This window comes from Oncorhynchus keta, chromosome 20 (assembly GCF_023373465.1).
Source record: "Oncorhynchus keta strain PuntledgeMale-10-30-2019 chromosome 20, Oket_V2, whole genome shotgun sequence".
Taxonomy (NCBI): domain Eukaryota; kingdom Metazoa; phylum Chordata; class Actinopteri; order Salmoniformes; family Salmonidae; genus Oncorhynchus; species Oncorhynchus keta.
In genome coordinates, this window is record NC_068440.1 from 37,462,501 (window position 1) to 37,485,471 (window position 22,971).

A 22,971-nucleotide genomic window follows, 5' to 3' on the forward strand; every position below is an offset into this window, starting at 1 on the left:
TTCCTCACCCCTATAAAGTCCCCGTTCCTCACCCCTATAAAGTCCCCGTTCGTCACCCCTATAAAGTCCCCGTTCGTCACCCCTATAAAGTCCCCGTTCGTCACCCCTATAAAGTCCCCGTTCGTCACCCCTATAAAGTCCCAACCGTCACCCCTATAAAGTCCCCGTTCGTCACCCCTATAAAGTCCCCGTTCGTCACCCCTATAAAGTCCCCGTTCGTCACCCCTATAAAGTCCCCGTTCGTCACCCCTATAAAGTCCCCGTTCGTCACCCCTATAAAGTCCCCGTTCGTCTAAAATGCTCTTAAAGCAGGGAGGAACCATAAAGAATATAAAGTTGCATTACAGAATACTACTGCAAGGGCTTGTTTCCCTGACAACGATTATACCTAGTCCTACACACACAAAAAAAACATTCCGGCAACTGGTTGGCTCATGCAACGGTGTTATTAAATGTATTTATTACAACCATAGTTTGTTATTATCATGGCTACAGTTCGATAAAACAAAGTTGCTATCAGAACTTCATCTCACCTAAGCAATATAAAGACTACGAGGTGGTTTCCTCAACACAGATTAAGGCTAGTCCTGGACAACAACAAAACAAGCTCAATGGAGAATCTCCATAAAAAAAAATGTATTTTAGTCGAGGTTTAATGTGTGTTGGGGGAAACCTCTCCTATAACTTGAACAGAGTGGGACACTACACTGCTTACACACAAAAAGGTGTCAGAAATGTACAGGTTACAAAAATGATTGACACCCCTACAATAACAACAAGTATTCTGCTTTTGAAAATACAATGAATGTTCGTGTTAGTGCAGTAATATCACAAACAGATAAGAGTCTCTTTTTATTAATCCACGCTCTCCAATACCCTCTTTCATTTGAATAGAAATACTACTGCGTTGTCTCAGAGAGGTGGTTAGTGAGAGGCCTTGAGCTCAGGAGGGGGGGCGGGGGTCAGGTAACAGGTAAGGTTACATCCCAGACCCATCCCTTTGCCCCTGATGTCACTCCCCTGACCCCTGCCGACAGTGAGCTAGCCGGGAATCCCTTTCTCAAACCGCTCCAGGGGCTAGTGTTTCGAGTTGGGAGTTAATACAAATATAGAAGTGAAAGAAGAAGGTTGGGTGTAGTCTCTTCTCATTGGGTGGCTCGCCAGATGATGATGCCTAGGATGGTCAGTACTATGGACAGGACCACGGCCAAGATGCACATCTTCTTAGGGGACTTTTGCTGAGGGGAGAGACAGAGGAATGGGTGCGTTGGTGACAGTTGAGATGCAGAAACAGAACCGTTGCTACCAGACTCTTATTATACTGCTCAGTTTATTACACTCAACACCTCGCAGAGTCCATGCCCTGATGAACTCAGGCTGTTCGGCGGGCAAAAGGATCAACAGCCAATCCAGTAGTCCGAAAGCTACAGTGAGCCTAAATTGGTCAATCGCTCCATGATTTCACTGAGAATATCCAACTTAAATGTATTTTCGGGTCACACTTTGTTCAGCGAGTTCCCCCTCGCTCTCACTTGGCTCAGTTTTCCCTCGCTCAGTTCCCCTCGCTCTCACTTGGCTCAGTTTTCCCTCGCTCAGTTCCCCTCGCTCTCACTTGGCTCAGTTCGGCACGAAACAATCCTCCTGAAAATGAATGGGATCCCTCATTTTAAAATCGGAGCCATCGCTAGCTAGCAGAGGACGCAGGGTCTTGTTTATTTAAAACTAGGCAAGTCAGTTATGAACAAATTCTTATTTACAATGACGGGTTTAGCCCGCCACCGGGCTAAACCCAGACGCAACTGGGACAATTGTGCGCCGCCCTATGGGACTCCCAATCACGGCCGGTGGCGATACAGCCTGTAATCGAACCAGGGTCTGTAGTGACACCTCTAGCACTGAGATGCAGTGCCTTAGAACGCTGCACCACTTGGGAGTAGTCTTACTCTGCAACAGTGATAATTCCTCTTACCTGGAAGTAGGCGGCTCTCTGAAGCTGTTCTGTCCCTCGGTCTACGTGGACCTCGGCAATCTCCACGTTGGCCTCTATGCTGTCTGTCATGTAAACACACACAGAGAGAAGGGTGAGACACCCTGGCTCAGCTTTGCCTTATGGCGGGTCAGCTTTTCTTTAAAAACAGATACACTACCGGTCAAAAGTTTTAGAACACCTACTCATTCACGTATAGTGTAAATGCATTTTCATTTCAAACAAAGACAATCAGCAGAGTTGTTGCAATAACACACGTGTTGTTGGGTCAGCTCTTCTACCTGGAAGCATGTGCATCGAGGGAAATGCAATCATAAAGAGAGTTCAAATCACGTTTTAGGAGTGGTGGGTTTCTATGAAGGAAGTGACAGATTGGGGCTCTGTACTGCAGTTCTACAACAGTGACGGGACTCACCAATCATCTCTCCCTGATCATGGATCATCACTGCCAGGTCCTTGAAGATCTGGTTCACATCCAAGATGTCCGACTGAAATAACAAAATGAGAAAGGTAATGCTGAAATGACAACATAACCCAAAGAGAAAGGCAATGCTGAAACAACATAACCCAAAGAGAAAGGTAATGCCGAAATAACATACCTCAGTGATAAAGGTAATGCTGCAATAACATACCTCAATGAGAAAGGTAATCCTCAAATAACAACATAACTCAATGAGAAAGGTAATGCTGCAATAACTCAACTCAAGTGAGAAAGATAATTCTCCTGTTTATGCCACGTGATGAACATAGGCATTGGTCTGGTCCCCAGGCGCTGCCTGAATCCTAAAATCAGGATTTCTTTCCGGATCAAAATGGAGCTTAGTTGGTGGATGTGGCAGGGGCGTGGCCAATGGTGTGGCCCCTTGCAGAACATTGTAGAGGCCTGCCCGTTGACCGCAGGGACACAGAACGATACACTGAGTGTTCAATATATTAGGAACGCCTGTTATTTCCATGACATAGACTAACCAGGTGAAAGCTATGATCCCTTATTGATGTTACTTGTTAAAGCCACATCTAAATCAGTGTAGATGAAGGGGAGGTGACATGTTAAAGAAGGATTTTAAAGCCTTGAGACATGGATTGTGTATGTGTGCCATTCAGAGGGTCAATGGGAAAGACAAAGGATTGAAGTGCCTTTAAACGCGGTATGGTAGCAGGTGCAGCGGTTTGTCTCAAGAACTGCAACACTGCTGGGTTTTTCCACACTCAACGGTTTCCACACGTGTATCAATAATGGTCCACCACCCAAAGGACATCCAGCCAACTTGACACAACTGTGGGAAGCATTGGAGTCAGAAAGGGCCAGCATCCCTGTGGAACGCTTTCAACACCTTGTAGAGTCCATGGCCCGGTGAATTGATGCTGTTCTGAGGGCAAAAGGGGAGGTGCAACTCCATATGAGGAAGGTGTTCCTAATGTATTGAATTACAGAGATGGAGGGAGCGTGAGAGAGTTTTACCTCTAGCTGTCTGATGTTAGTCTCTCTCTCCTTGATAAGTGCCAAGTCCTCCTTTGTTGTCTGTGTGATTGTCTGAGCCCAATCATCTTGGCTGTAGAAAAGGACAGTGAGAAAACACATTTTGGAGAGAAGGAGTGTAATGAGATTGATGAATAATGACTAAATGGAGGTATACATTATTTAGCTTAAAACTACAACTAAACAGAATACTACTATGTTACTATATGGATGTATGAATCTTATTATAATCATGTCACTGAATATAATGTGTGTAATTATAATCAATAATTAGTACAAGGACTGTCTGTTCCTTATTAGAAACGAATGGAGCTATCGTCAGACTGGCTGGAATGCTGTGTTCCTTACAGGACATCCTGTCTCTACACAGGGGGAGGAGAGACCTTGGGCTTGTAGTAGATCATTTAACAGGTGGTGGACGATGTGGGAAGGCTTGTGAACTATACTGCCATTGTATCGGAGTGGAGGGAGGACAGTTTAAAACCTATGATGTCATTTTTAGTATATAACCTGATGTAAATTGTACTGTGATTAGTACTCTCGAGAATAAACGCTATTGGTTGATTTTGAGACTGTTCTCTGTCCATTTGATGCAAATAAGTATCTTACAAATTCTTAGAAATGGGCAGAGTGTTTTAATTGAATTGGTTGATAAAGGAATTTTATTCCTATATATGTTTAACACGGAGATATTTAAGAGACCAGGAACCATATCCCGAAGTAGAGGAGTATTAAAACATCCTCCTTTGAGAAAGAGAGAAAGCTTGAACGTACTTATCAAAAGACACAAGCTGTTCCTCAGAGACGCCATCTTCAGCCTGACAAGAGAGGAGCCAGGCATTACATAAACAAAATATCCACTTGAAAGTTTGAAAATAGAAAACTTAGCCAACGGTATGACCTTGGCCTTACTGAGAGACGGGAACCAGCTCGGGCTCTGGCCACAGACTCCTTCTCCTTCTGTGCTGCCTGGCGCTGTATGGCCTGGAAGTTGTCGAGGGCAGCGGAGAATTCATTCATCAGTCGGTCCTTCTGGATCTTCTGTTGCCTCTGTGGGTTGAGAAGAACAAAATGAGTCATTCAAAACATATGGTCATGGTCAGTGAGTTGTCACAGTCATTGTCAAGGAGTGGTGTAGGGTGACGATGCCCCTAGACATTGATCTTGGGTCAGTTTTGCATTTCCCCCAGTAATGGTTTAAGTTAGGATTGCGGGGGGAGAGGAATCTGATGCTAGATCAGTACCTATGGGAAACTTCAACCTGGAGTCATTCAAACACGAAGGTTACCAGTTGTCAATGTTGAGGAGTCAGTCACAGACACAATCTCATTGGAACGGACACTGACCTGTTCTGAAGGTGCTGAAGATGGTGAGACGAAGCCCAGGTCTTTCAGGTGCTTGTTGGTCTGTCAGCTGGTTTGTAAAGTGCTGTATCTGCTGCCTGAATGAACAGATGTCCAAAGGACAGTAAGGGAGATAGCAGACTCTCAGGGAGTAACAGAACACACACATTTATGGTCTGTTCTGTGTTCGGCGCATTAATACGTTTGTCAGTGTATGTACAAGCAAAACAACAAGGATACGTACAGACTGTCCCTCAGTTCGCTGGTGTCTTGTACCGTCCCCAGCTGATTCACCATGCTCTTTATCTTGGCAGCTGGGAAGTGGGAAAACATACATCCTCTAAACTGTAGGCTTTAGGATACATCTAGCATAGACTATTACAAAGACTTGACTAGCATGAATGACTTCTACCTTTGGTTTGCCCACTCTCTGCAGCAATACGTACTTACTGTTCTGTGTGATCTTCTGGATGTTGGAGCTGCATGTCTGGGTGAGGGTATTGGAGTCTCGTGGCTGGGTGAGATAGCGGTCTGCTTTACCAGAAGACATTGCGGCCTGTCCGGTGTGCTCTTTTTCCTGGGTGAAGACTGCTGGGGGCTGGGTGGCAGGTATATTGGGAATGTATGTATACTACCGTTCAAAAGGTTTCGGGGGACACTTAAAAATGTTCTCGTTTTCCCATGAAAACATACATGAAATGAGTTGCAAAACTAATAGGAAATATAGTCAAGACAAGGGTTGTAAAGGGTCGGAAACTTTTCGGTCAATTTCCATGGGAAGTTTAGCCTTGGAATTTTGGGGAATTTTGCTTAAATTCATTAAAAAAATTAAAAACAAAGTTTGCTTTATAACAGTGAACCTTTTTTGTGGGATACACACACACACATATATGCGTGTAAGGCAGTTCTAGGTCTTGTGGCATATTTTGGTTCAACTATCCCTAGTTCAATGGAATTGCAACACTGCATGCACAGTGCATTCTTCCATCACATGTACAGCTGATTCTCAAGATCTCCACACTAATGAGATGCTACACTACTACATTGTCTGAGCCAAGGACAACATGCTTTCTGGTAAGTTTAGATTACAATACCAGGTGGGGTGAATATATTTTATATGACATACATGATTTTTTGTTAACTAGTAAATAGTTGCCTACAGCAAAGTGTGTATCAATTATATCTAACCTGTTAACAATTTCTGCTAGCTAGTTTTAGCTTGCTTGAGCCTGCTAACTGAGGAGTGTTAATTCACCTGTTTCCATACACGTTTCATTTTAAAACATTTATCTTACAAAGGAATTGTTTAATCTAACTGCTTAACTATTTATCTGTACATGGAATTGTATTTAGTGTTTCTTTTTTCCTCATCTTTACAGGAAAATGCCACGGGCACTATCCGGTGTGGAAACATTTCACTGCAGCTAATGTAGAAGGAAAAGCTGTGTACATTTGTAAATACTGCAAATACTGTGCCAAATCATATGTTAAGAATGCAACAAAGACGCAGAATCATCTGGCCAAGTGCATAAAGTTCCCTCAGCGCTCACAACAAGCAACCTCTGACAAAAGTCCCTCTAATTCTATTGGAAGTGAAGAGGATGAATCAGACACCTTATCGATAGCAACAACTCATGGTCCTTCTGGAATCAGAAGTTTGACTCAATGGAGGAACGTAGTCAGATAAACGCTGATGAATGTCTTGCTCGAGCTGTGTATGCAACTGGTTCACCTCTGATGCTCACAGGCAATGTGTATCGGAAGAGATGTCTGAATGTTCTTCACCCAGCATGCACCCCTTCAACCAGACATGCTTTATCTACTCCTTTGTTGGTTGCAGAGTTCAACAGAGTTCAAGTGAAGGTCAAGCAAATCAGAGAGACCGTATTGCAATCATCTCTGATAGGTTGTTGAATGTTCGTGGGCAAGGAATAATTAACTACATCTCTACCCCTCAACCAGTATTCTACAAGAGCACAGACACGAGTGACAGACACACCGGTCTCTACATTGCAGATGAGCTGAAGGCAGTCATCCATGACCTTGGACCACAGAAGGCATTTGCACCAGTGACAGACAATGCTGCAAACACGAAGGCTGCTTGGTCTAAAGTGGAGAAATCCTACCCTCACTTCACACCCAGCTAAGCAAATGGTTAGGTATGTGAAGGGTCATCAAGTTATAGCAGCAATCTACCTCACCAAGCAAAGTGAGAAGAATAAGAGCACCACATTGAAGCTGCCCAGCAACACCCATTGGGGTGGTGTTGTCATCATGTTTGAGTCTCCTGCAGGGGAAGGAGTCTCTCCAAGAAATGACCATATCACAGTCTGCTGATATGGACAGCCCCATCAAGAGGATCCTCCTGGATGATGTATTTTGGGAGAGTGGTAAGCAGCCCGAAACTCCTGAATGCCATCCTGTCTGATGTTTAGACTCATGTATGCTGCTTGCAGATGTAAGAGAATAAATCTGTACTGCCCTGCCCACTTCACTGTTGCGCCAAGCAGAATAAACTGCAGTTCTGAAATGAATCAAAAAGCGTGTAGACTTCTGCCTGAAGCCCATACACACCACAGCATACATGTGGGACCCCATGTATGCTGGCAAGAGCATCCTGTCTGATGCAGATATCAACAAGGCCTATGGTGTCATCACTACTGTCTCGTCACCTTCACATATAGGAGGGCAAGGATCTTGGCAGTCTGGCAAAGTACACTTCCAAGCAAGGGCTTTGGGATGGAGATGCAATATGGCAGTCGTGCCAACACATCTCATCAGCCACCTGGTGGAAGGGACTTTGTGGATTTGAGGCTCTTTCCCCTGTTGCCTCCATCATCCTCCAAATCAAACCAACATCTGCCGTCTCAGAGAGCAACTGGTCCTTCTTTGGGAACACACACACACCAAAGCATGCAACAGGCTGACCAAAACATGGGTTGAAAAATTGGTGGCAATCTTGGCAAATTTTTTGCTTTTTGAGCCGGACAACGAGCCATCTTCAACAAGGTTGGAAAGTGACAGTGAATATGAGGCGTCAGAGTCTGATGTTCAAGAGGTGAACATTGAGGAAGTCCAGGGAGAAGACATGGAAGCCTGAGAGGAAGACAACCAAAGCTTTAGTTTCTAGACTGTCATTTTACAAATGTGTTGAAAACATTTTTTGGGAGATGTGATGGATCATTCCAATATTACCTTTATATTGTTGTTAAGTGAAAACATCCCATGTGAAGAGTCAAATCATTTAATTAAAGTTCAATTCGTAACAAATTATTATTATTATTGCCATAAATATATATATATAGGAAGGATTTAATCATTTGCAATAATGTCTACTTATGATAAAAGGTTTATGTTTATCTCCATATGATATAGTAAATATATCCAATGCAAAAAACATTACATTTAAACAGTATTAATATTAATTTGCATATATTTCTATTAATTCCCACGTAAAGTTTCCATCTCTGAATATTCCCCAAACTATGCAATCCTAGTGAAGACGTTGACAAGGTTATGAATAATGATTTTTAATTGAAATAAGTGTGTCCTTCAAACTTTGCTTTCGTCAAAGAATCCTCCATTTGCAGCAATTACAGCCTTGCAGACCTTTGGCATTCTAGTTGTCAATTTGTTGAGGTAATCTGAAGAGATTTCACCCCATGCTTCCTGAAGCACCTCCCACAAGTTGGATTGGCTTGATGGGCTCTTCTTACGTACCATACGGTCAAGCTGCTCCCACAACAGCTCCATAGGATTGAAATCCGATGAATGTTCTGGCCAATCCATTATAGACAGAATACCAGCTGACTGATTCTTCCCTAAATAGTTCTTGCATAGTTTGGAGCTATGCTTTGGGTCATTGTCTTGTTGTAGGAGGAAATTAGCTCCAATTAAGCTCTGTCCACAGGGTATGGCATGGTGTTGCAAAATGGCTTGATAGCCTTCCTTCTTCAAGATCCCTTTTACCCTGTATAAATCTCCCACTTTACCACCACCAAAGCACCCCCAGACCATCACATTGCCTCCACCATGCTTGACAGATGGCGTCAAGCACTCCTCCGGTATCTTTTCATTTTTTCTGCGTCTCACGAATGTTCTTTGTGATCCGAACACCTCAAACTTAGATTTGTCTGTCCATAACACTTTTTTCCAATCTTCCTCTGTCCAGTGTCTGTGCTCTTTTGCCCATCTTAATCTTTTCTTTTTATTGGCCAGTCTGAGATATGTCTTTTTCTTTACAACTCTGCCTAGAAGGCCAGCATCCCGGAGTCGCCTCTTCACTGTTGATGTTGAGACGGGTGTTTTAAGGGTACTATTTAATGAAGCTGCCAGTTGAGGACCTGTGAGCCGTCTGTTTCTCAAACTAGACACTCTAATGTACTTGTCCTCTTGCTCAGTTGTGCACCGGGGCCTCCCACTCCGGTTTCTGTTCTGGTTAGAGCCAGTTTGCGCTGTTCTGTGAACGGAGTAGTACACAGCGTTGTACGAGATCTTCAGTTTCTTGGCAATTTCTCGCATGGAATAGCCTTCATTTCTCAGAACAAGAATAGACTGACGAGTTTCAGAAGAAAGTTCTTTGTTTCTGGCCATTTTGGGCCTGTAATCAAACCCACAAATGCTGATGCTCCAGATACTCAACTAGTCTAAAGAAGGCCAGTTTTATTGCTTCTTTAAAATCACCACAAAAGTTTTCAGCTGTGCTAACATAATTGCAAAAGGGTTTTTTAAATGATAAATTAGCCTTTTAAAATGATAAACTTGGATTAGCTAGCACAACGTGCCATTGGAACACAGGAGTGATGGTTGCTGATAATGGGCCTCTCTCTGTACATGGAGATATTCCATTAAAAATCTGCCGTGTCCAGATACAATAGTCATTCACAACATTAACAATGTCTACACTTATCAATTTTATGTTATTTTAATGGACAAAAAAAATTGTGCTTTTCTTAAAAAAACATTTCTAAGTGACCCCAAACGTTTGAACGGTAGTGTAGGTAGGTGGGTGAAAACTCTGGGGGAGGAGAAAGTAGAAACTCGTTTTTTGTTTTGCTATCAATACTGTGAGAACAGAGATAATGTTATCAAACAAGTTTGTCCTAAGATAGGCCTAATAAATGTGTCACAAGTTACATAACAGCTAAATGCCTAGTCCTAACTGGAGAAAAGTGCTGTCATAGATTCATAAATGAAGTGTGATTTGTTTGACATTACAATAGTATCTGTTAAAAGTAATGACTACACACTTTTGCAATCCGTCTGAGTCAGTTGAACAATAGCTTTTCTTAGTAAAGGGTATCTAGGATAGCCATGAGCTAATCGACGTTATGTTCATCACATCCCATTAGGCAGGAGGGGTCCAAGAACCAGGCAGTAAAAGAGCAGATATTCATCCACAAAATATCATCAGACTGCCACATTCCTCCTCAATCTCTGGCTAGCTTGCTCAAAGTGGGACACAAACAAGAGTTAGCCCTAGTTTCTGGGTAGTTCCTTCATAATGTAGCTAATTAACGTTAGGTAAATCAAATTATTTACAGCTAGCCTTAACGTTAGATAGCTAACTAGATTGAACTAACGTAGAATGCTACCTAACTCAAGTTATCCATAAAACTAGATAACCGTTATGTTTATTAGCACGTAACTTGCCATCTAAATGAGGAGTGCTCTAACTTATATAATTGAAATGACTATTTTTGCCGACAGGTATCCGAGTCTGAAGCTGCTGTAAATATCCGTTAGTTAGCATCGTTAGTTAGCACAGACATCAGGTGAGGAAGATAAACCACCCCAGACAACGAATTGGAGAACCGTGTCAACAAAATGTCCCTTTTTAATTCCACCATGAGCTTATATATTAACGTAGTCCCCTTGAAACGGAAAATAATACATTCTTACTTGTTTAGCTGGCTGTAGCAAACATCCGTTTTGCACCTTTCGTCAAAAAGACACCGTCCCAACACCAACGATGTGTATAAACCCTGGAAAACAGACAGCAAGATGTTGGATCCAATGACAAGATAATAAATTACTCTCCGCCCCTAACAACGGCTGTCTCGCTCCCGCCTTTCCTTTCTTCTGATTGGTGGATAGGTCTCACCCATTTTTTTTATTTTTTTTTTAAATATTTGGATAATTGTTGACGTCACCCGCCTGTATTCAATATATTTCTAGCCTCATGTCTCATGAATATGCATAGCCATCTTGAGACAATATATATATATATATCTTGAGACAACGCCCATGTGCTTTTTCTAAAAAAAAATGCCGGATGTGTCACGTATCATACTTATCAGTTCACTTGTAATGTACGCGTTACTAAATTTATAATCGAGCAAATAAACCTCACGTAGGAAATAAGCAAATATTTTGTTTACCAAATAGGTGAGACTGAAGAAAAAAATAGCCACCTGCTAGAGGGAGACAGATTTCCTCCGAGTTGAATCCTCTCTCTTCTTCTCTGCTGACAGGGAACGCTTAATTAAAGACACCGCGTAGCCATCTTTTTATTTATTTAAACTAGGCAAGTCAGTTAAGAACAAACTCTTATTCACAATGACCCCGGCCATACCCGGAGGACGCTGGGCCAATTGTGCACCGCCCTATAGGACTCCCAATCACGGCCGGTTGTGATACAGCCTGGAATCGAACCACAAATGCAGTGCCTTAGACCGCTGCGCCGCTAGGGAACCCCAAAATATGTTTGGTACTCCATTGTAAAACATTTTGTAAGCTATAGAAATGCCTTTATATCTACATTGGTTTATTTAACATTTATTTAACTAGTCTTTTTTTTATCCTTGAAATATTTTTGTTGTTGAGAATGCTAAATGTTAATGTCCCCACTACCAAAACATGTTAAAATACATGTAATTTTGTCCTTGAAACATTTAATTGAAATACAGTAGAATTCCATTAATGCCTATGGAGGACTTCTTCCACTGGGGAGTGCCAATATGGCCGACCTGTGTCGTCAACGCCTCTCAACTGCCAATACATAGCTTCAACAAACCAGTGTTTAATGCCGAATTCAAGTGCCGGCCGGAACTAGGAAATGTACGACTTGCTATCTGGTTGTAGTTCTACACATCCACCCAGTTACCAAGGTAGATATTTCCTAGTTCTGACTAGCACATGAACACTGCATTATATACATCATTGTCCAAAACTGTCATCTGTCATTGCATACAGGCCTTGGTTGTGAGTGAAGCGTATGGTAATGAAGTGGATAGTCAATCAAATCAGTTCATAAAAACGGCTTTAAAAAGGTATCGTCATTTTGATAAAAAACAATATTGTACATAGATAAGTCAAATAAAAGGAGGAAGAAGTCTCACAACTGCAGAAGATGATTACAAAAAGGAATTCAAACTAAAGAAAACAAAACACACAAACTCAGAGTATACCTAGTCATGCAAAATAATCTCAAATCCTATCCCACATGGGATTCATTCAATGGAGGTCCCTCTGGCTATGGCAGCCCATGCCTCCTCCTTCAGTCACCGCGAACCTTGCGACTGTCATGTGGTGTTCTGTTGATTGAACCGGCCATGCGGAGCCCTCTCACTCAGAGGCCGGGGCACATTAAGCAGTGTACAATGTTTTTGCAACGTTGAGATAAAAACAAAATATAGAACAATCACCTCAGTCAGCACTGTGACATGTAGAAGGAAATCACCTCAGCACTGTGGCATGTAGAAGGAAATCACCTCAGCACTGTGGCATGTAGAAGGAAATCACCTCAGCACTGTGGCATGTAGAAGGAAATCACCTCAGCTCTGTGGCATGTAGAAGGAAATCACCTCAGCTCTGTGACATGTAGAAGGAAATCACCTCAGCTCTGTGGCATGTAGAAGGAAATCACCTCAGCTCTGTGACATGTAGAAGGAAATCACCTCAGCACTGTGACATGTAGAAGGAAATCACCTCAGCTCTGTGACATGTAGAAGGAAATCACCTCAGCTCTGTGGCATGTAGAAGGAAATCACCTCAGCACTGTGACATGTAGAAGGAAATCACCTCAGCTCTGTGACATGTAGAAGGAAATCACCTCAGCTCTGTGGCATGTAGAAGGAAATCACCTCAGCACTGTGGCATGTAGAAGGAAATCACCTCAGCACTGTGGCATGTAGAAGGAAATCACCTCAGCACTGTGGCATGTCATTTCTATCTGCAGCCGTTCCACAACATTGTATGTTTGCTAAACTCTATGTGACTGGAAACAACTGTCATTTTGGTTGGGACATTCTATAGGACATTTCTACCTGGCAACATGATACATATGTGTATTCTTACTTTACAAACAACATATGGAAACAGACAGAAGGCAGTGTAACACTGCAGATTACTCAATCACTTACTCCTCAATTGAGAAGGGAAACGACATTCATTTAAAAAAAAATTAAAACACTGAAATGGCCCTCAAATTCCCTATATAGTGCACTACTTTTGACCAGTGACCTTCGGGCCCTGTAAAAAAAGCTATGCTGCACTTAAGTGAATAGAGGGCCATTTAGGATACAGACATCATCGTTGCGATTTAGCAAAGCGTTAGACATGAAAATGGGAAGCTATTCTTAGGTACAGGATGAGCCACGTGTCCAGTTTATTTGTTGTTTAAAAAAAAGAAGAAAAAAAAAGAGATGTCAATAGATGCACAAAATAAATCATTTTTTGTTGATTAACAAACAACATTTGTAAGCAAATGGCAGTTATTGTCAAGGACTGGGGATGTCTTTAGCCTACAGAAAATAATATGAAAGGCCAAATAACATAGCAAGAGAATATTGCCTCAACAGTAGACAGGTTCTAGAAGGGTACTCGTGGTTCCAAAGGTTTGTTCCGAGGATTCCAAGGGTTGCCAGTGGCACTGGATAAGGGCATCATACAGTTCCTCACTGTGTTCCATAAACTTCCTGTTGGCTTCCAACACATCCAGCTCTGGGTTAGGATCTACAATAGAGGGAAAGGTTGCCACAGTGATTATTTGATCCCTGCTGCTGTCACAGGTGGGATCTGAACCCCAGTCTCTCTAACGGGGAAACCAATGCCTTTAACCATTAGATCTAGGAGGAAATTCCCCCTTGGGCCGAGGGAGACAAATGATTCTGAAGTTGCAGGCAGGTCTACCTCATCACAAAAACACGAGTCCACTAAATTACATACACTGTTAAATCCTCTGAACATGCAGGATATCAAACCATCGTCATTATGAACCACCTAAACTTCCTCAAGAATGTTTTCGCTCATCGTCCACACTAGTCTGGTGAAAAACAACAAAAAACACCAACCTTCCAGACCATCATCTTCAAAAGCTTCATTTTCCTGAAATGTTAAATGAGTTTAATAAAAATGACAGTGTATATTGAAAAGTCATAACTACATGAAGGATACAACAAGGCATGAAGGTGTTGGTGTTGCATGTCTAACAACAAAGTGACGTTGAGCTACGTAAACACATCACCAGTAAAGGAGATGCCAGGCAGCAAATCTTACCTGTGCAGGATTCTGTGTGTAATCATACTGGTTGTAGTTGTAGCCGCCATAGTTGCCCCCATTCTGGTCGTAGCCCCAAGAGCCCCATCCACTACCGTACAGCTGTTGATTGTGCTGATTGTATTGGTTGTGGTTGTGTCTGTAGCCTCCTCCGTGGGACCCCCATCCCCTGTTGTCTGATTGATTATGTCGAGTTCTAAAAAGGAGAGGGAGAGAGCGACACAGCAGCACGATGTGTGACCTGTTGCCACAAGAAAAGGGCAACCAGTGAAGAACAAACACCACTGTAAATACAACCCATATTTATGGTTATTTATTTTCCCTTTTGTACTTTAACTATTTGCGCATAATGACATTTGTAATGTCTTTATACTTTTGTGAGTGTAATGTTTACTGTTCATTTTTATTGTTTATTATCTACTTCACTTGCTTTGGCAATGTTAACATATGTTTCCCATGCCAATAAAGCCCTTAAATTGAATTGAGAGAGAGAGCACATTATGGGTAACCTGAGGAATTGGACAATGATTAAACCTACATGTTTGAGTTTAAAAAATAAGATATTCTACTCAGGTCTTCTTGAGAGCTTTGCAAAAGACTGACGAGGGGAATAGACAAACAATACGTTGGATATAGAGACACAGCTTAGCGGCAGGGTAGCCTAGTGGTTAGAGCGTTGGACTAGTAACCGGAAGCTGTCGTTCTGCCCCTGAACAGGCAGGTAACCCACTGTTCCTAGGCCATCATTGAAAATAAGAATTTGTTCTTAACTGACTTGCCTAGTTAAATAAAGGTAAAATAAAAATACACTATACACACAAGTATGTGGACACCCCTTCAAAATTAGTGGATAAAGCTATTTCAGCCACACCCGTTGTTGACAGTTGTATAAAATCTCCATAGACGAACATTGGTAGTAAAATGACCTTACTGAAGAGCTCAGTGACTTTCAACGTGGCACCATCATAGGATGCCACCTTTCCAACAAGTCAGTTTGTCAGATTTCTTCCCTGCTAGAGCTGCACCGGTCAAATGTAAGGGCTGTTATTGTGAAGTGGAAACATCTTGGAGCAACAAAGCCCCGGTCAACTGTAAGGGCTGTTATTGTGAAGAGGAAACGTCTAGGAGCAACAAAAGCTCAGCATCGAAGTGTTGCAAAACTCACTCCCAAGTTCCAAACTGCCTCTGGATCAACTTCAGCACAATAACTGTTCGTTGGGAACTTCATGAAAATGGGTTTCCATGGCAGAGCAGCCATACACAAACCTAAGATCACCATGTGCAAATGCCAAGCGTCGGCTGGAGCGGTGTAAAGCTCGCCACCATTGGACTCTGGAGCAGTGGAAACGTGTTCTCTGGAGTGATGAATCACGCTTCACCACCTGGCAGTCCAACAGACGACTCTGGGTTTGGCGGATGCCAGGAGAACACTACCTGCCCCGATACATAGTGCCAACAGTAAAGTTCTGTAGAGGAGGAATAATGGTCTGGGTCTGTTTTTCATGGTCCGGGCCCCTTAGTTCCAGTGAATGGAATATTAACGCTAGAGCAAACAATGACATTCTAGACGATTCTGTGCTTCCAACTTTGTGGTAACAGTTTGGGGAAGACCCTTTCCTGTTCCAGCATGACAATGACCCAGTGCACAAAGCGAGGTCTATACTGAAATGGTTTGTCAAGATCGGTGTGGAAGAACTTGATTGGTCTGCACAGAGCCCTGACCTCAACCCCATCGAGCACCTTTGAGAAGTAATTGGAACGCCGACTGCGAGCCAGGCTTAATCGCCCCAACATCAGTGCCTGACCTTACTAATGCTCTTGTGGCTGAATGGAAGCAAGTCCCTGCAGCAATGTTCCAACATCAAGTGGAAAGCCTTTCCCAGAAGAGTTTTAGGCTGTTATAGCAGCAAAGGGACCAACTCCATATTAATACTAATGATTTTGGAATGAGATGTTTTGACGAGAAGGTGTCTTATGGTCATGTAAAGGTGGTTTGGAAAACTAATGGGTTATGCTACAACCCTGGTTTTACAAATGAAGGCAAGTTCTTGCTACGCTACGGAATATAAAAAATGTCTGGAGACAACTTATAGGATTTTAACACAGTAAAAACTGAAGTATAACTCACTTGTTAGCAGCTAGGCTCAGTCGTAGGGGCTTGCTCCCGAGCCCCACCGCTCCCTGACACTCCTCCAGTGCCAGCTTCTGAAGCCTCTGGTCTGGGAACTGGACAAACCCACAACCCCTGGAAACAAGAGAAAACATTCAAACAAAGTATGTAAATAACTAGAAAGCTTCACCTGTGAAGACTTTTTTTTTTGGTACATGTAGTGGAAGAAGTTTAAATCCAGATGTATGGAAACCCAGCATAGTGATTATAACATCCTGCTGGACTCACTTGGAGTTCCCCGTGCCATCCAGCACCACCTTCCCCCCACGACAGGAAGGGTAGCGGTTGTAAAAGAACTCGTAGAGCATCCCGTCATCCACTTCAGGTGTGAGATCCCCAACAAACAGGGAATAGAGTGGACTGTAGCAGAGAGAAATGGGGGGAGGGGAGTTCTGCCGTTAATTTACAATGCTTCTGTAAGGCATCTCATGACATACAGTTTGACTTACAATCGAGCTTGTTGATATACCCGCTTTCTCCTTGCTTCCCAAAAGTGGCCCGGTTTAACTTGAATCTTCGAGGCTGTTAAGTACAAAAAAGGTTTCCTTTAAAAAAATTATAATTTACAATATGCATTAACCTATACAAACGCCACAATGTGGCTAATGGCATAGAGATCTTCTGTTTGGCTCAAGTCACCAAAAGGGAGCATGTATAAAACTGCTACAATTTAGGTCTGCATCCCATTGGGCTCTGGTCAAAAGTAGTGAACTATATAGGGGATAGGGTGCCATAGGGCTCTGGTCAAAAGTAGTGAACTATATAGGGGATAAGGTGCCATAGGGCTCTGGTCAAAAGTAGTGAACTATATAGGGGATAGGGTGCCATAGGGCTCTGGTCAAAAGTAGTGAACTATATAGGGGATAGGGTGCCATAGGGCTCTGGTCAAAAGTAGTGAACTATATAGGGGATAGGGTGCCATAGGGCTCTGGTCAAAAGTAGTGAACTATATAGGGTGCCATAGGGCTCTGGTCAAAAGTAGTGAACTATATAGGGTGCCATAGGGCTCTGGTCAAAAGTAGTAAACTATATAGGGGATAGGGTGCCATTCGGCATGCTTCCTAGAATCCATAACATCCAAGTAGCCTTGTTAAATGCTATATTTACCGGTGTGGCTCCTGGCAGTGCTTTTCCATTGACTTTACGAAGACACCTCTCAGCTGTGGCTTCATCCGTCAGCTCCACGAAGCAGTAGCCTGCTGCACCCCTACTGAAGAGCAACACAGAGAAGGCATAACGGTCCAATGTTGCATTCAAAAGGACGGCTTCTTTCAGCTGTGTATTGTGTGTAGCTATAGCCTGGGTACCAGTCGGGTTTGTGCCATCATGCCACTTTTTGTAGGGAGGTCAAAGCTCCTGCTGCAGGGACCCGGTGGACGCTCTAGTCTAGAGTGCCTGGTTAAATTATCGTTAGGAGCATTTTTTTAAAACTCTTAAAGTACGAAGAATTAGATGTAATTGTTGTAAAAATGTGTGAGTGTGTTAATTTAAATTACGTTATAGTACGCTAATTTCCCTACGGTGGACAGAACATGCAACTACATCACACAGACTAAAGTTTTCACTCCACAAAAATTACAGGATATACAAATCCTTTTTACCTCAGATCAGTGATGTTAGCATAAAAGTTCATAGTGATCACAATCTCACAAAATCGATTGGGACTAAAGCAAAGATATTGATCTGTTTATTTTGATCAGTGTTTTTTTTTTCCCCATACACAATCCAGTCCGTAGTGGAACTTAAGCCTTGTTCATATTACCCATAAACACTCAGTTACACGCACATGTCATTACCATCACAAAGTAAAACAGGAATGGTACTCACTTAAAAGGAATGAGTCATTGTTTACAAATTACTAGCAATCCCATAAACCCATTGTCAAAAACCACATCTTCTGTAGTTTGGTAACTTCCTGTTCTTTGACAGACATACCAGTCTGAAGAAGTATGCCACGCTAGTCTCGCAACGGGAGCCTTCAATCGCAACGGGAGCCTTCAATCGCACCGGAGCACTTACGGTAAGTGTAAGTGATGCTTTGGACATTTTTGCTCCTATAAAAAAAGGTCTCTGGTCTCACATGAATTAATGGATTTGAGAGTTAAACTATCATTTATTTAAAAGAAACCCAACCCCTGCCTCTATTTAGAAACCGATGTGAGGTGGTTATTCGTTTAAATTATCCAGTCAAAACAAATGTTTGCGTTTCCTTCTCCGTATTGGCCATCTACCAAAAATAATCTTCCCGGATATAGAACTTGATAAATGGCTATTACAGGTCGTCATCTATAAACAGATAGATGTAGTATACCCAAGTTCATTACATTTAGGTCATTTAGCAGAAGCTCTTATCCAGAGAGTCTTACAGCCGACATATAATCAGGGTTAAGTGCCTTGCTCAAGGGCACAGAAAGATTTTTAACCTAGTCGGCTCTGGGATTTGAACCAGTTTAGAAGGTACTAGTTTAGCAAAATACAAGTAATCTGAACAAAAGTGTGACGTCTGTAGGGAGGAATTTATGTATTGGTCTTCAAAATATCACAATTTATTTCAGCATACTGATTGTGAATTTGTTCAGCTAAACCGGTGTTTTGACACTCCGCCATATATCAAAAAGCCATGACAACAGGAAGCAACTAAATTATAATTTTCAATGTATATTTAGCAATATAAACTGTACTTTTTTCAACAGGAATCTACTTTATCAGGGGGAAAAAAATTACTGAATGAGCCCAAAACCTGCTATCAACTATATCAGTGAAAATGTTTAAAAAGGTTTGTCCTGGCTAATTACACATTGTCATAGCTGCAATAAATAGCCACACAAATGCATACACCTTATGACAACCAGTGGAACAGCCACTTGCATCTAAATCACTTTCAGGTCACACGCACTAACGTTACCAGATATACACATTGTCATAGCTGCAATAAATAGCCACACAAATGTTGACAACGTTACCAGATCTACACTTTCAGGTCACACGCACTAACGTTACCAGATCTACACTTTCAGGTCACACGCACTAACGTTACCAGATCTACACTTTCAGGTCACACGCACTAACGTTACCGGATCTACACTTTCAGGTCAAACGCACTAACGTTACCGGATCTACACTTTCAGGTCAAACGCACTAACGTTACCGGATCTACACTTTCAGGTCAAACGCACTAACTTTAGGCGGAAAAACCACTCACCCAGTCATCTTGTTGCGTATAATCCGTACACTCACCACCAACTCCCCCATGGTGCCGAAGGCTCGGGTTATGAACTTCTCGTCCATGTAGGGCTCCAACTACCAAAACAAACACAGTAAAACGTTATCATAACATGTTAACTTAGATATAAATTAACTACCACACGTCACCTGCAACTATTATAAAGACTGCGTTTAGCTACTTAATTAGGTGTCAAAATGCAGTACCAGCTGCATCAAGTTAGCACTAATAAACCAAGTCAGTTAGCTAACGTTATGTACGTAGCCGCCTAACGTTATATACGTAGCCGCCTAACGTTCTGTACGTAGCCGCCTAACGTTCTGTACGTAGCCGCCTAACGTTCTGTACGTAGCCGCCTAACGTTCTGTACGTAGCCGCCTAACGTTCTGTACGTAGCCGCCTAACGTTCTGTACGTAGCCGCCTAACGTTCTGTACGTAGCCGCCTAACGTTCTGCACGTAGCCGCCTATCGTTCTGCACGTAGCCGCCTAACGTTCTGCATGTATCACAGTGCCATCCGTTTTGTCACTAAAGCACCTTATACCACCCACCACTGCGACTTGTATGCTCTAGTCGGCTGGCCCTCGCTACATATTCGTCGCCAGACCCACTGGCTCCAGGTCATCTATAAGTCCATGCTAGGTAAAGCTCCGCCTTATCTCAGTTCACTGGTCACGATGGCAACACCCATCCGTAGCATGCGCTCCAGCAGGTGTATCTCACTGATCATCCCTAAAGCCAACACCTCATTTGGCCGCCTTTCGTTCCAGTACTCTGCTGCCTGTGACTGGAACGAACTGCAAAAATCGCTGAAGTTGGAGACTTTTATCTCCCTCACCAACTTCAAACATCAGCTATCCGAGCAGCTAACCGATCGCTGCAGCTGTACATAGTCTATTGGTAAATAGCCCACCCATTTTCACCTACCTCATTCCCATACTGTTTTTATACTGTTTTTATTTATTTACTTTTCTGCTCTTTTGCACACCAATATCTCTTACCTGTACATGACCATCTGATCATTTATCACTCCAGTGTTAATCTGCAAAATTGTAATTATTTGCCTACCTCCTCATGCCTTTTGCACACATTGTATATAGACTGCCCCTTTTTTTCTACTGTGTTATGGACTTGTTAATTGTTTACGCCATGTGTAACTCTGTGTTGTCTGTTCACACTGCTATGCTTTATCTTGGCCAGGTCGCAGTTGCAAATGAGAACCTGTTCTCAACTAGCCTACCTGGTTAAATAAAGGTGAAATAAAAAAATGTAGCCGCCTAACGTTCTGTATGTAGCCGCCTAACGTTCTGTACGTAGCCGCCTAACGTTCTGTACGTAGCCGCCTAACGTTCTGTACGTAGCCGCCTAACGTTCTGTACGTAGCCGCCTAACGTTCTGTACGTAGCCGCCTAACGTTCTGTACGTAGCCGCCTAACGTTCTGTACGTAGCCGCCTAACGTTCTGTATGTAACCGTTCTGTATGTAGCCGCCTAACGTTCTGTATGTAGCCGCCTAACGTTCTGCAAGTCTGTTCTACGTAGCCGCCTAACGTTCTGTATGTAGCCGCCTAACGTTCTGTATGTACGTTCTGTATGTAGCCGCCTAACGTTCTGTATGTAGCCGCCTAACGTTCTCTGCAAGTAGCCGCCTAACGTTCTGTATGTAGCCGCCTAACGTTCTGTATGTAGCCGCCTAACGTTCTGTATGTAGCCGCCTAACGTTCTGTATGTAGCCGCCTAACGTTCTGCATGTAGCCGCCTAACGTTCTGTATGTAGCCGCCTAACGTTCGTTCTAACGTTCTGCATGTAGCCGCCTAACGTTCTGTATGTAGCCTTCGCCTAACGTTCTGTATGTAGCCGCCTAACGTTCTGTATGTAGCCGCCTAACGTTCTGCACGTAGCCGCCTAACGCTAACGTTCTGTATGTAGCCGCCTAACGTTCTGTATGTAGCCGCCTAACGTTCTGCATGTAGCCGCCTAACGTTCTGTATGTAGCCGCCTAACCTTCTGTATGTAGTAGCCGCCTAACGTTCTGTATAGCCGTAGCCGCCTAACGTTCTGTATGTAGCCGCCTAACGTTCTGTATGTAGCCGCCTAACGTTCTGTAGCCGCCTAACGTAGCCGCTAACGTTCTGTAGCCGCGTACGTTCTGCCGCCAAACGTTCTGTACGTAGCCGCCTAACGTTCTGTACGTAGCCGCTTAACGTTCTGTATGTAACGTTCTGTACGTAGCCGCCTAACGTTCTGTACGTAGCCGCCTAACGTTCTGTATGTAGCCGCCTAACGTTCTGTATGTAGCCGCCTAACGTTCTGTATGTAGCCGCCTAACGTTCTGTATGTAGCCGCCTAACGTTCTGTATGTAGCCGCCTAACGTTCTGTATGTAGCCGCCTAACGTTCTGTATGTAGCCGCCTAACGTTCTGTATGTAGCCGCCTAACGTTCTGTACGTAGCCGCTTAACGTTCTGTACGTAGCCGCCTAACGTTCTGTATGTAGCCGCCTAACGTTCTGCACGTAGCCGCCTAACGTTCTGTATGTAGCCGCCTAACGTTCTGTATGTAGCCGCCTAACGTTCTGTATGTAGCCGCCTAACGTTCTGCATGTAGCCGCTTAACGTTCTGTATGTAGCCGCCTAACGTTAACTAGCTAACCAAATAACGTCAGTATGCTGGTAAATAAGCAGAAAGTATTAAAAAAAATATATCGACTGAAATGGTTCGATACTCACGTTTCCCATCCATAGTGTGCTCATGTTTTGGACCTGAATTTGTAAAATAAATTTAAAAAAAGCTTTTCTTAACATACAAGTGAGCTGTGAACCCTTTAAATGACAACCTCTTTGTACGTGTCGGAAGCGACAGAGAAATTACGTTTCTGCGCATGCGTAAAACTCATCTCATCCATAAACCTCTTACGTGGGATCAAATAAGTAGGGAATAATGTGTCAGTTAACAGTTTAATTTACAGCAAGCTCATTACCTAGTTCTAGGACATTGGGGGAAATGTTGCCCCTAAATCGTGACTCAGTTCAATTACACAAGGTTTATTGGGCAAAGGAGTTATCTGTGTGTGTGTGTGTGTGTGTGGGGGGGGGATTGTTAACAACCGCGACGCCCGGTCTGAACATTAACATGGATCGCATGCAATATGATTTTGGAAGCTTAAGGACCTTATCTTTCATATCAGCGAGAAATAATTGTCAAAAAACCAAAGGTTGAATTGATACCTTTACACGATTAGGGTTCTTACTGACCATGTTACAGATGGAAG

The 22,971-nt window shown here is 43.0% G+C and overlaps 1 protein-coding gene and 1 pseudogene across 2 annotated transcripts; both read right to left on the reverse strand.

The window, feature by feature from the left end:
• Positions 1 to 427: 427 nt before the first annotated feature.
• Positions 428 to 10,860, reverse strand: LOC118378350 (syntaxin-12-like; annotated as a pseudogene).
• Positions 10,861 to 13,394: 2,534 nt separating this feature from the next.
• Positions 13,395 to 22,597, reverse strand: LOC118378348 (tRNA selenocysteine 1-associated protein 1-like). 2 transcript variants are annotated; one of them, XM_035765325.2, is made up of 9 exons: positions 22,430 to 22,597; positions 19,681 to 19,778; positions 17,586 to 17,685; positions 16,948 to 17,000; positions 16,707 to 16,838; positions 16,437 to 16,553; positions 14,309 to 14,504; positions 14,104 to 14,137; positions 13,395 to 13,765 (listed from the first exon to the last, which is right to left on the reverse strand). In XM_035765325.2, exons 1-9 carry the CDS (start codon positions 22,502 to 22,504, stop codon positions 13,605 to 13,607), a joined length of 966 nt encoding a protein of 321 aa, XP_035621218.1. In that variant the 5' UTR covers positions 22,505 to 22,597; the 3' UTR covers positions 13,395 to 13,604. The 2 variants fall into 2 exon arrangements, with proteins under 2 accessions (XP_035621218.1, XP_035621217.1); XM_035765324.2 differs by having other exon boundaries at positions 17,586 to 17,688; positions 22,430 to 22,596.
• Between the last annotated feature and the right edge of the window lie 374 nt (positions 22,598 to 22,971).

Coding starts and splice junctions, on each gene's coding strand:
- LOC118378348 (XM_035765324.2), bottom strand. CDS start 22,504: ATGTTAAGAAAAGCTTTTTTTAAATTTATTTTACAAATTCAGGTCCAA. Junction 14,505..16,436: donor CTGAGCCTAGCTGCTAACAA/GTGAGTTATACT, acceptor TCTCCTTTTTAG/AACTCGACATAATCAATCAG. Junction 13,766..14,103: donor TGAAGATGATGGTCTGGAAG/GTTGGTGTTTTT, acceptor CCTCTATTGTAG/ATCCTAACCCAGAGCTGGAT.